Raw genomic sequence first — 12,500 nt, 5'->3', positions numbered from 1 at the left:
TTAGGGGACTTAATAGCAACTGAAGGGTAGACTTTCATATACCGGACCAAAATGGCGGAAGAAAAAAGAACCATTGTTATTCTGATTAGGCCTTGTTGGTTAGGTATTGTTATCTCCTTCGCAGCCGTTTTTTGGATGTCACGCAACGCGCGAGAGTCGCGTGACGCCACGCCCCAATAACGGCTGTGAAGAAGGGTATCCCGCCAGCTACGCATGCTAACTGGGACTCGGAGTCAACCCCTTTTCGAGTTGAGTTACGTTATTCGATCGGCGGTTTCGAGGTTAAAAGCCCAATCAAAACAGGGCTATGACAGTACTATTGCTTTACGTCATGTAACCCAACACGCATCACGCTGGAATTTTTTCCCGTTTCAGTTTCGCCATGGAAATATCACACTTTTCGCGGGAAAAGCCGTTCTAACCACAAATAAACTCAGGAAAAACTCAGGAAAGGGATGACTCATGGAATAGAGGCTCCATTTGATGGGCCACTGTCTCCTATTGAGCGCGGAAATGATCAGAGGGGTTTAAAAATTGAAGACTACAATTTTATTGACGGTTATTCCTCATTACGAAACATTTGCTTCACTGCGCAACAAACCATCACAACCTCAACGGTTGGAAGACAACTGTAATTTTCAAAATTGGCCCGTTATGTTGAGAAGTGCATGAAAATTAAGTGAGCCCTGGGCTCCTGCTGGGCCTACACGCCTTGCCCTCGCTTCACGATTTTTCTCGTTTAAACAGAGCAGAGACAAGAAGAGACAACCCATCATGTCCTCTCTCTTTTCTTTGATCGCTTACTTTGTTTGCGTCCAAACATTTTGCTTGCAAATCTGGGCAAACCCAGCGCACAAGAACTTTAAAGTTCCACTTCCGGTTACCGTTCATCGCTCAAAACGGAGCTCAATAGACCTCTTTGGCTTGCTCGTTTTGTTTTCCCATTTCAGACCACGTGATGTTTTCAAGGGAATTTTCCTTTTGTTTTTTCATAAGTTATGCGTACGTATTCACGTGCGTAGGACGACATTTGAAAGGAAGTTTTCCCTAGACATCACGTGGTCTGAAATGGGAAAACAAAATGTACAAGCTAAAGAGGTCTATTCACGCGACGTTCTTGAGACGCAGACGGTAACCGGAAGTGAACAATTCTCATGCCAGGAAAGTAGTTTCTCCAAGATTCTTAAACTTAGCATCTGAAAGGGAGAAAGGGATACTTAGCAATATAAATATGGTTGTGTGAAAACAGCTCACTTCCGCTTGCCGTCCGTGTCTTGAAAACACAGCGTGCTAAAAGCTCCCTCAAACGCTTTTGCTCCACCCTTTTTTAATGGTATTTCTTTTCCTCTAATTGAATACCAAGTACGATTTTTAGGCTAATCAACGAGTGCAGCTATTCCGAATACCAAACAACTGTTTTTATTTAAATTTTAAATTTAATAAAACAATTATTCCATTCGCGCTTGTTTAATAGCAACTTCCGTATGGCAATCTCCAACGTATTTACGCATTCGTCAGTGACCAGTCAGAAACGCGATATTTAAATGAGTATATAGTAAGAGACTGGTTATAGCCAACTACATGTCATATCCAACGCGCGCTCATGGAATAGCGATTAATTTATATCCAAACAACAAGAATCTAATACCCCATTCACAGTCACAGATAAATGTAGGACTGGCTTTTACACGAGATTCAGGTGAGTTGCAATAAACGCTCTGATCTGTGCTAAATTTGTAGTCGACAAAAATCTGTATACTTGCTTTAAAAGGAAACACTTTCAACCCGTGTTTAACTAAACATCTCCAAAACATGGTTAAGGTTTCGTGTGAACAGGGCATTAAACACGAGCTTCGTTACAAAATAGCTACCTTGTTACTATTTCACTACGATACTGGAGGTTTACGGTGACATATATGCGGAAGTTTAACTTATCTATTGTGCTACTAATCGAAAGAATTGCATAAACCGTGGCAAATGACGATTTCTGTATATTCTTACACAAGAATTTTCAGAAATGAAAAATGACGAATTCACCCCTAAAACGTTGCAAGTCGCGGGTAAGATACACCTTAAAATTGTCCATTTGCAATGGTTGCCTTAGATCCGCTCCAAAGAACTCTTTTAGCTTTACAGAAAGTTTTATCTTAGCCTGGTAATCCCTTTCCAGTAATAAAAATTGGGGCTCCCCGAGTTCGTCTTTTAGATATAAGCGTTGGAAATACAAAAATTAGAGTGTTTATAAATGGCTTTTGTTGCCATGGAAACATATTACGTCATATTAATAAGTGCATCTTGTTAAACAATTATTAGTTTTTCATACGGCACTATAACATTGCAAATCTGTGAAACAGTTAGTAGATTCAATTCTTCAAAATAATACAAGCTGTTCAAAGATCTGAGCCTCCTCAATAATTACAGTACAAAGACCAAGTTTAAATTTACATTTCTCATTTTTTCTCTACGTGAGAACAGTAAAATGCACATTACAGTGCTGTGCACTAATATCTGAGCCCTTTAACCAAACTTCGTTAAATTGTAATTATTTTAACATAAACGATCAAACTCTAAAGTTCTAATTTCAATCAAAGATTTGATTTTTTCAACGCTGTCAATCACTGAACACGATCAAATCAAAATTAGCTCCCAGCTATTATATATAGGCGTAGTGCTGGGCTCTGAGAACATCCGTGGACCGTATAGCTTTCGACCCGATCTTATCGAACTGCAGCATTCGCGACGCAAAAAAATGTGTGATTTGCTGAGCCAGTTTGTTTTTTCTTGGCCTGCACCGTGACCAGATCAAAGAACCCAATCGCACTCTGTCGTTAAAGGACCACAAATCACTTCGATGGTTTTCGTACTTGACATCACAACAACTGTCACAATGAATAAGATTGACAGGAGCTCATCAAGAGCAGCCTCTAACTCCACTAATTCCTTGAGTCTACCCTTTCCAGAGTAAATTTATTTTTAGGAACAGGTTTTTTTCCGCGAAATGTATCAGATTTCCCTTGACGCTTTGTTTTGATTGGCTTCTACAACAGTGGGCGTGCTGAATCTCCCAGGGGAGATTGGCTTCTTGCTGAATCTCTTAAGGGAGGCGTTCTATAAATAGCTCGACTCGGGAAAGGCTTGACTCCTAGGCCTAGTATGGGAGATAGAAAGTTCCCTTGATGAGCTCCTGCAGGAGTAAAAACAAAAGTAGCAATTGGATTTTGAAGTCTAGACTGAGTTTGCATGTTTGTGAAGGGCGCCTACAGACGAATCTACATACTAAGTTCCCGAAGTGCGGAAACAGATACAACAATCAAAAGAAAGTCCACTTTCCCCTATAATTACAAAATTAACTCTTTTACGTCTAGCGGACGGCGACATAAATGATGACACCTAAGACAACGGCAACAAGAATTACAATCACCAGGATACAACACATCTTCTTTCTTGCTGCTTTCTGCAGATAAAACGGGAAGAATACATTCTTTAGAACCACAATTAATGAGATGCTTTTCATTTAAGAGTCCATTTCCGAGTTGCTGCATGCCTCAGTTTCAAAGCGAGTCCTGCTGCAGAACCATTCAAATGGAAATAAGTTGCGTATTCTTACAACTCATTTCCCTTACAATAGTTAAGTACCAAGATTCACTTCCAAACCGAGACAAACAGCAACTCGGAAATGGCCCATTAATTTAGTGCTCACCAAAGAGACAGAGGATATTATTACATGGCTGCGCGGAGATACGAAATTTCTCGTGGAGTGTTGAAAAATACTTCACGAGTGAGCGCAGCTAGGGGTGTCCACATTATGCTCACAATTTTCAATATTATGTTAATTCTTTATGGTAAAAAAATGTTACTATTATGCTCAAAAATTTTCCCCCAGATCACTCCTTTTTTACATAAAAGTAAAATAGAATCACTTGATATGCCATGATAAGATTTCTGCCATTTTGGAAATTGGAATATAAATGAGTCCCAGACTCCTAGTCGCCTTGTGGTGAAGTCTGGGGCAGTCGATTGTCACGTATATTTCTCCACAGGAAATCAGGAATCCCAATTTCGAGATTGTACCTAATTCCAATGTATTTGTTTATTTCGATATTTTGACATATTTCCGGGAATTTTTATTACTATTATGCTGGCGTTATGCTCGATGCCCATGCCTCACTATTATGCTCCAAATTATGCCGGCATAATGTGCACAACCCAATGCGCAGCGGACGAGTGAAATATTTTGCAGCACGAGAAAAGAAAACTTCGGCCATGTAATATTCTATTTATTATATAAACACCAATGAAATCCTAAATCATTTCACGAAAGGCATCGAAAGGCGCAATTTTCATACGTAACCATAGCAACAGTGATATCTTCACGTGTGAAAATAACATGTCATCTTCACGCGTGAAGATATCATGTTTTCGTGCGAAAGCTCAATAGGCCATTTCCGAGTTCATGTCTGCCTCCTCTTCAAGGCGAGTCTAAGTGCGAAGTTTTTCTTATGAAAATTAGTTTTTTTTCAAATGTAAAGTAGAACTAAATACCATCACAAAAACTTTGCACTTAGACTCGCTTTGAAGAGGAGGCGGATATAAACTCGGAAATGGCCTATTGGTATTTCATTGGTGTTCATATAATTAAGACAGATATTGCGCGCTTGTGTTTTCAATAGTTCCAGCATTTTGATTGGTTACCAAATGGTACTCGCCGATGATTTTCGGATTTTACGTCTGTGCGAAATTCAACACAAGCGCGCAATGTCTTTTGGTTGAACATGGGCCTTTAAGTGATTAAAGCATCAAGGAGAACACTTAAAAGTCGTAAATTCGCCGTCAAAATTAGTTGAATTTCATAGTTTACGTACAGTAAAAATAACCGACATCTGCGCATTTTTGCAATAGCTGTCAGTTTGAGGTAGAAGCCTCTTTGAAGCGGTTTTTATTTTCGTAAAAAATTGCATAGTGGCGGATTGACAGACAACAGAACACGGGTCTGCCAAAAGAATACCTACCCGGTCCGATCCCACCTAACCTGCCATCAGATGTTCTTTTCTTTAGAGAAGGGGCCCTCTCTAAAGAAAAGAACGTCTGATGGCAGGTTAGATCCCACCTAAAGAGAACCCCTAACCTAACCAGCTAGATTGCAGAATAGCCGGCCACGATAAATGGCCCCTAAAAGCACTGCAGTCGTGGCGTTGGTTCACTGACCTTTTTATCCCCTATGCCGAAGTGAACTAAGAATGACTGTTAAGCGCGCAACACATGGATATTATACCTCGTTCTTTAATCCAAGAGGCAAAACAAACAAGGTATGACGCAAATCAAGCGCACAGCATATGGAATATAACCTCAATTAAACCTTACGTCGAACTAAGGCACCAAGGCACTGCAGCACCAGCCATTCTACTCAATTCACTTTAACCTTAAGATCACTAATAAGACACCGCGGCACTGCGGCTCGCGTCGAAACGTAACGATTCTTTGTGGAAGGGTCTTCTGCAACCACAAATTAATTTAAAATTGAGGATAGAAGGAATATGCAGGCATAGACAAATAAATAAAAAAATAAACAAACAAACAAACAAACAAACAAAGAGATCAGTTAATTGAGTGTTGGTCCAGTCGGAATTGAACTAAGGACTTCCCGGACAATTGGTCCGATGCTCAACAAGCTCAGCTAACCGGTCGACAGCGAGCTGCAATGCGCGTAAACCTGACAACTTGGTTTACCAGTTTCAGCACTTGGACTCCTTCAATTTGACTACTGTCTGTTTTGCTGTTACGTGGTCTCATCGATCAGTCGGTCCATTAAAAGAAGATTACGCCAAGTCGACCACATTACTGAAGGAAAAGACAGACCACATCACCGGGAACTCCATGCCCTACTCTTTTCGACTAGTGTGTGGGAATCTTTAACGTCTCAAAGAGTTAACGAACATTGAAGAGTTGTGAAACGGGGCCTACGGTTTATAGTCCTTATCCGAGAAGACTTGAAAGTCTTAACCATTTGCGGGTGTAGTTACAAAAGCAGCACTTTCTCCTCAGTTATTTTAGGACCCCGAGTGTTGGTGCGGCCGGAGTCGAACTCACGACCTCCCGCATGGCAGCCCGATGCTTAACCAACTGAGTTACCAGTGCGTGGTGGCTCACACTTGCAACTTAACTGACGACAAGTCACCGTCGACAAATATCGAGACGTAACTAAATTCCTTTTGATTTCACTATCCATAAAAGAAAATATTATCTTCCCAACGATAAAGCCACGACCGCTAATGCTGGTTTTACGATCCGTGCATTCAACAATGAATTCTTGGTACATGACAAGTACTTCAATACTTAAAGATTTCTTGTACTAGATGAAAAAAATTGTGTCATTCATCTCGCTAAGCAGTGTGGTCTATCTTGTACAATTTCATGTGTCTTGGAGGTGGCATGTGAGGTTCCAAAAAATCAAACCGATCACAGGCATACTGACGCAGCTGTAAGACTTCAAGTAACATAGCTTTAGTACAGTGGAAATTGGTTTGCCACAGACCTGGTAATGGCTAGCTTTGTCTAACTGAACGTTTGCCTGTTCCACATTGACAGAAGTGACCTCCACATGGGCCTCAATGCTATCTAAAAATGAAAGTTTAAGATATTTAAATTCTTAAAACTGGCCTCTTAACTTTGGGAGTGCAGGGGAGGGGAGGAGATGAAAAGATTTAAATACAGAAAGCAAACAAAAATGCCCGTCATGGCCAGCAAGCAGAGCGCTCGTAGCTTTTGCTCTCCGAAGAGCCGTCGGGCCGAGAAAAATTTTTATAATGCTTGGTCATTACAAGAAAATCTTGCCCGCTCGGCAGCCAATCAGAGTGCACGTACTATTGTAGCCATACAATAAAAACAACAAATGACTGGTCCAGAGGGAGACAGTTAATTTTGTTTCCGAGAATCTCAATGTTTCCCCGAAGCACAGCTGAGGGAAATATTGAAATTTTTGAAATTTTAAATTTTGCACAGAAAGCACTCTTCAATTGTGTGGTATATGCTAATAATCTGACTGAATTATCAGGTAGCTTTCTTACCTATCACTTCACCTTGCTCGTAAACCATTGTTGCAAGATCTCTGAAGATTTCATTAACACCGACAATATCAGACTATTCAAAGGAAAGAATAGAATAGGGAACACATTTATAATAAATGAACACGTTTTCTTGTTTATATGCAGAAAATACCATTTTAATCAACAAAGGGAAACCTCTTAAGGAATGAAAATGTTGATATGGTACATGTAGATCAGTAGTAGGGCATCTGAACTAGAAAACCAAAAACGTGTCAGGGGAATTTGGATTGCCTTCTGTGTTTGCCTTAAGCACTATGTCATCATTGTCAAAGATGTGTCTGCATTAAAAGACCCAAATCATTTACCTCCAGCTGTCTAATAGCTCTTTCTCTTTCCTCAATCAGCTCAACAGATACTTCTTCCTCTGCTTGCACTTGAAGGCCACCTGCAGTTCTACGGGGCCATAAAAAATTACGCTGTTAAAGTTGTAAAATGGAAATAAAATTACTCTATAGCATTGAAGATGCTCATCCAACAGTGAAGACTGGAGTTAACTGCATTTTTAATAACATTGTCAGGCAATTTCTTAGGGTTTAAATTTCTAGCTGTTAAGACCCGTTTATCACATATTGGAATGGTTCACAGGTCATCTTATTGCTCAAACATAAGAATGATTAAACCTTCATCAAAACCAATCTCTAGTTGAATTGTGTTGTAACAGGCATAATTTCAATGCTATTAATGTGCATTGTGTCCAGGGCTGACAAAAACACAAAACTCTGTTAAATGAAAAAGCACCTGTTCGAGAGAATAAAGAAATGAACAAACAAATGAAATAATAGAGGAACACAAATCAAATCAATGGAATGGTGTTGGGTAGAGTAAGAGAAACACTGCGAAACAATGACAAAGCAAAGGCAAGGAAAAGTAACTCATTTGCTACTGGTAGTTCAATGCTCACAAGTATAAGTGCAGTAGCACTGAGCAAATTGCACTCTTAAAATACCTTTCACAGGCTAACCAATGAACTGGCATGTTCCAGGTATTCAGGTAGTGGGGGAAAACTACTGTAAGGCAAGAAAGCTGGCAGAGGAAAATGAGTGGAGGCAGATAAGAAAAAGCCTCCAATCTAACGGTCTATTTTTCATTTTCTCTGCTCCCACAGTAATCAACTTCCATATGATGATTTTGTCTCCTCCCCATGAACTCCTCCCCAGCAACAGGCCAAACAGCTTGACAACCAGATGAAAAACAACAACAACAAACAAACAAACAAAACAAAGAATTGGCATTGGTTCAGTACCTATCATTTTCTGCCAAAGTGTGGTCATCAGTGAATCCACCCATTTGCTGTAAAAGGAAAAACAAACAAACAAACAGTTTCCTGGTGATAATGAGAGGATAACTTGTATGCAATCTCTATGATAAGCAACATGGGAGACAAAAGTTCACAACTTACGCTGGGAGCAGGCATTGTGGATGAAATTGATCTGGCTCTTGAAACTGACTCTCGCTCTTTCTCAGCAGCGATCTATTTAAAATCACCACCAAAATAATTATTACCAGTAATTTTGTATTTTGTACCATCTACAAACAGTAGATATTTCTTTAAAAAAGAAGGGTTACATTTTTGCAAACGTTGGCAGTGTAGCACTTATATTTTAACAGAATTAACTGTTGGAGGGTACTGTGAAGTTCTATCTTAATTCCCACCCTCTCTCCCACCCTTTTTCTCTGTCCTTGTGTGGGCCCAATTCCATTAATAGGGCTAACACTCACATGATTTACATGGGTAGAAAATAGCACTTCACATTACTCTCCAATAGTTAATTCTGTATTCATTTAAAAAAGGATTGAGAGTAAACCACAAGGAAATTTCAGTTGTCCCCTTTAACATTCCACTCTTAAAATGGCCAAAAATATATTTTCCTGTCTTACACCAAACCAATTAACTTGTCATTTGGGAACCCCCTGGGGGCAAAAGGGAAATGTTTGTTAAACATGAACTTGCATTACTTTAAAATGATGTTTGTGTTGACATTTCTGTGAAGATGTCAACGTACAGACTTGACTGGAAACTGCATTATCTAACATGCAGAGCACAGGTATGTATATTTTTAGCATACCTTCATAAAAATAGAGAAAATGATGAAAAACATGTGATACACTGTACTAACTGTACAAAAGAGACTTGAGGTTAACAACCTTTAAAAAAATTATGATGTTTGACCCCTCCTTACCCGCTGGACTTTCTGGAAGCTGTTTAATGCTGCAGTAAAATTGTCTGCAAGTTTCTCAACTTGTATCTTTCGCTGACGCTGTTGACAGAATAAACAATGAGAAAAGTGCTGCCCTGGGGTTAGTAAGAGGGAATTGGCATCACCTCCTATTCTCAAAGTTATCAACTGTGTAGTAAGCAGACAGAAATGCCTCTGTGCTACTTGAGACCTTGCCAAGGTAAAAATGTCAGCACTCAAAAACGTCACAGCCTTGTCAGCACTCAAGAAAACCCCTATCGATTCCCACTGTAGATTTCAGACTTAAACAAGCGACTTTCTCAGACCACTAGTCCAGTACATATAAGCAAGCACCAACTCAATCAATGATATTGACAAACTCAAATGATGTCATTTAATAATGATGATGATGATGATGATGATGATAATAATAATAATAATCAACTCAGTCAAGTGAAGGTCCCCTCAGGAAAGCAGGGAATCAAAATCGCAGTGGCAAGTTGGGATTTTACCTTTTTTTCTTGGCATGAATGAGCAAAAAAAAAAAGTATACATGTAGCAATACTATACTCATCTAACTGAAGACAAAAACTACAGTACAACATCAATTGGTTACTGATAATCTTGTAGACTGATATATAAATCCACAGCAGGTGCTGTGGTTGTAACCCTTTGTGAAAGGTTAGTAAAGTGGGGTTTTTGGGTCCAGATTCGAGGGAAATTGACTGTAACTCGCCCTGTGAGCAGAGCCTCTCTAAAACTCACCAGAGGATGAACAAGCAAGGATCTGCAGATATTGCGTCAAGTTTTTCAAGTCGCCACAGCCCAAGTTTCTGGGCTAGTCACCCTTGTCAAACAGGTTTAGGCAGCGCACACATCAAATTTTTGGCAAGGCAAAGGTCAAACGATTGTGATCAAGACTTGGCCTGGCTTTGAAACTGTCTCCAAGCAACGGCTTACGAATACTGGTACTCAATAACAATTAATCTACACGATTTCTGCAGAGTCCTTTCTTTCTCGGCAAGTTAAAGTGCCTATGAAACGAAAAATAATTAAGGCTTATTTGAAAGATCTTTTGAAAATAGGAAACATGGTGTTCTCATTTTTAAAATATCTCATATCATTGGAGAGATATTAAGGTTTTTGTGTTAAAACTGATGACGTAATCAGTGGTTCCCAGGGTAACACAAATCACAAAATCTAAAATATACTTGGAAATATTACCGCAGTTCTCTTCAAACTTGGCACTAATAATGTTTATCAGTCAGCACATAAAATGATACAAATCATACAGTTGCCATGGCAACCATTTTGCTTCCAGATCAAGGTTGTGCGGAGCTGGTGTTTCCGCTTTTTGTCTTAACCAAACATCATTCACACTCAATGAGTTGATTCAGAGACCTACAGCAACATGGGATCTATGATTGTTTTGAGCAGGACTGTCTGTCTTGCTTGATTTGAGAGGAAATTGAGAAACTTCATTTATAACCAAAAGGGACTGGAGCCAAAAGTGTTGCCATGGTTACATTATACTCTGCACCACCTTGCAACTTACTTAAGGGTATATTACTCATGCCAAGTTTGAATCATATCGCTGTTACACTTTGAGAGATACTCTTGATTTTGTGATCCATCTTCCAGCAGAACCACTGATGACGTCATCAATTGGCTAATTTGCATAACACAAAAACTCAAATATCTCTGAAACGAAAAAAGATGCTTCAAAACTGTAAAGGCCATTATTCATTTATTTACTTTGAAAACTCTTTCAAATAGGCATAAATTCTTTTTTACTTCATAGGCACTTTAAGAAAGACCCTTATAGAAGTTACATCCAGGGGTTAGTGAATTGAGCGTTTTACGAAAATTTAATGTACACCTTTAAAGTAATTATCTTTACAAAATATATTGCAAGAATTTTTTTTTCCATACTTTGTCTGCTGGTGCTTCTCCCAACAGATGAGGCAGCTGCTTCAGGAAAGAATTAGTTTCCTTGGCAAGTTTTTGTGTAGCCTGCTCTGTCTGTTGTCTATAAGCAAATTAAAAAAATAGTGGTATCTACATCTCTTCAGGATTCTAGCAAAAAGACTTAATGAGAAGTGACCTGATTGCACCATTGTGAGTTTGAGAGCTGTTGAGTGCCTGACCTCTTTGCAACAGCTTAAACACGAACACACACTAAAAGAGGCTGCTTCACACATTGCTCTTGTATGAATTCATTCAAGCACGACTGATTGATTATCCAAGATGGTGATCAATAAACCGCAACACAGAGAGAGAAGCCCTAAAAGATATTTCTAGCGCAAGAACAAGGGACAGGGGATTAAAAAAAGAACGACAGATAACATTTTATGACATGTTACGGACACATTGCCATGATGGGCTCTTTCATTGCACAAAATTATCACAGAGCTCAGTTGCGTCCAAGGTTGATTGATAAAATAATCATTTGCATGTGCCTAAGACACCACACCTTTATAGTGCATCCTCGTGATTTAATAAGTTTGTTCCTAAATAGAACTGGGATATGTTTTTTTTATCAACCCACCCTACCATTTGCAGCTGTATTGAATAATAACATTAAATTAAATGAATGAAAAAAATTCATTCAAGACATTCCCTTTGTATCCAGTTATCGTGGACAAACATGATCTTCAGTATGAGCCAACAATACATGTACAGTGTAGGTCCTCAGTGTATAATTTTGGAAGAAACCATAAATCACACCATAACTAACAAACTAACTACATGTAACTATAATCCCCTTCATCCCCAGTGGGACAAAAGGCAATCGTAGATCACCAGTTGTCTCTATCTTCAGCTTTCTCTAACTCATCCCTGCCATCTCAGAGTCCCATCTCACTATAAAACCATGGCAAATTTTGATATAGATCTATAAAATTTAAATACAAATTTAGATGTACGTAAAACTTGAAAAAGTGACCCCAGGATCTCAACACTTTTGTTATCTTTTAAGATTGAGCTGTTACAGTAGTCCATTTTCAATGTGTTACCATAAGCACTCCTCCACACTAATCTCCATTAAAATGCAATTGCCATTTTCTTGCCTACATACCAACATAAGTAAGATCAGCTTGAAGAGTTTACACGACAACATTATGTGATCATAGATTGTTGATAACATAACAAATACTAGACCATGCAAATTAAACAAATGCTTCGATGTTGTAAAGTGGGCTGCTAGGTGATGGTAGTGAAA

The 12,500-nt window shown here is 39.1% G+C and overlaps 1 protein-coding gene across 1 annotated transcript in view; it reads right to left on the bottom strand.

Annotated features, from left to right (window-relative positions):
• Positions 1-1,396: 1,396 nt before the first annotated feature.
• The window catches only part of LOC137975591 (syntaxin-12-like), a 17,827-nt gene continuing 6,723 nt past the window's right edge, over positions 1,397-12,500 (bottom strand). Inside the window, exons 5-12 of the mRNA XM_068822709.1 lie at positions 11,213-11,309; positions 9,284-9,361; positions 8,503-8,574; positions 8,347-8,393; positions 7,409-7,496; positions 7,065-7,137; positions 6,533-6,615; positions 1,397-3,454 (exon numbers count right to left, since the gene is read on the bottom strand). Of these exons, the coding sequence (XP_068678810.1) occupies positions 3,362-3,454; positions 6,533-6,615; positions 7,065-7,137; positions 7,409-7,496; positions 8,347-8,393; positions 8,503-8,574; positions 9,284-9,361; positions 11,213-11,309 (631 nt within the window). The 3' untranslated portion in view covers positions 1,397-3,361. The remainder of the gene's footprint in view (positions 3,455-6,532; positions 6,616-7,064; positions 7,138-7,408; positions 7,497-8,346; positions 8,394-8,502; positions 8,575-9,283; positions 9,362-11,212; positions 11,310-12,500) is intronic.

The sequence above is a fragment of the Montipora foliosa genome, chromosome 11, assembly GCF_036669935.1.
Source record: "Montipora foliosa isolate CH-2021 chromosome 11, ASM3666993v2, whole genome shotgun sequence".
Taxonomy (NCBI): domain Eukaryota; kingdom Metazoa; phylum Cnidaria; class Anthozoa; order Scleractinia; family Acroporidae; genus Montipora; species Montipora foliosa.
Note: the sequence above shows the minus strand (reverse complement) of the source record. Positions and strands in the feature narration are given on the sequence as shown.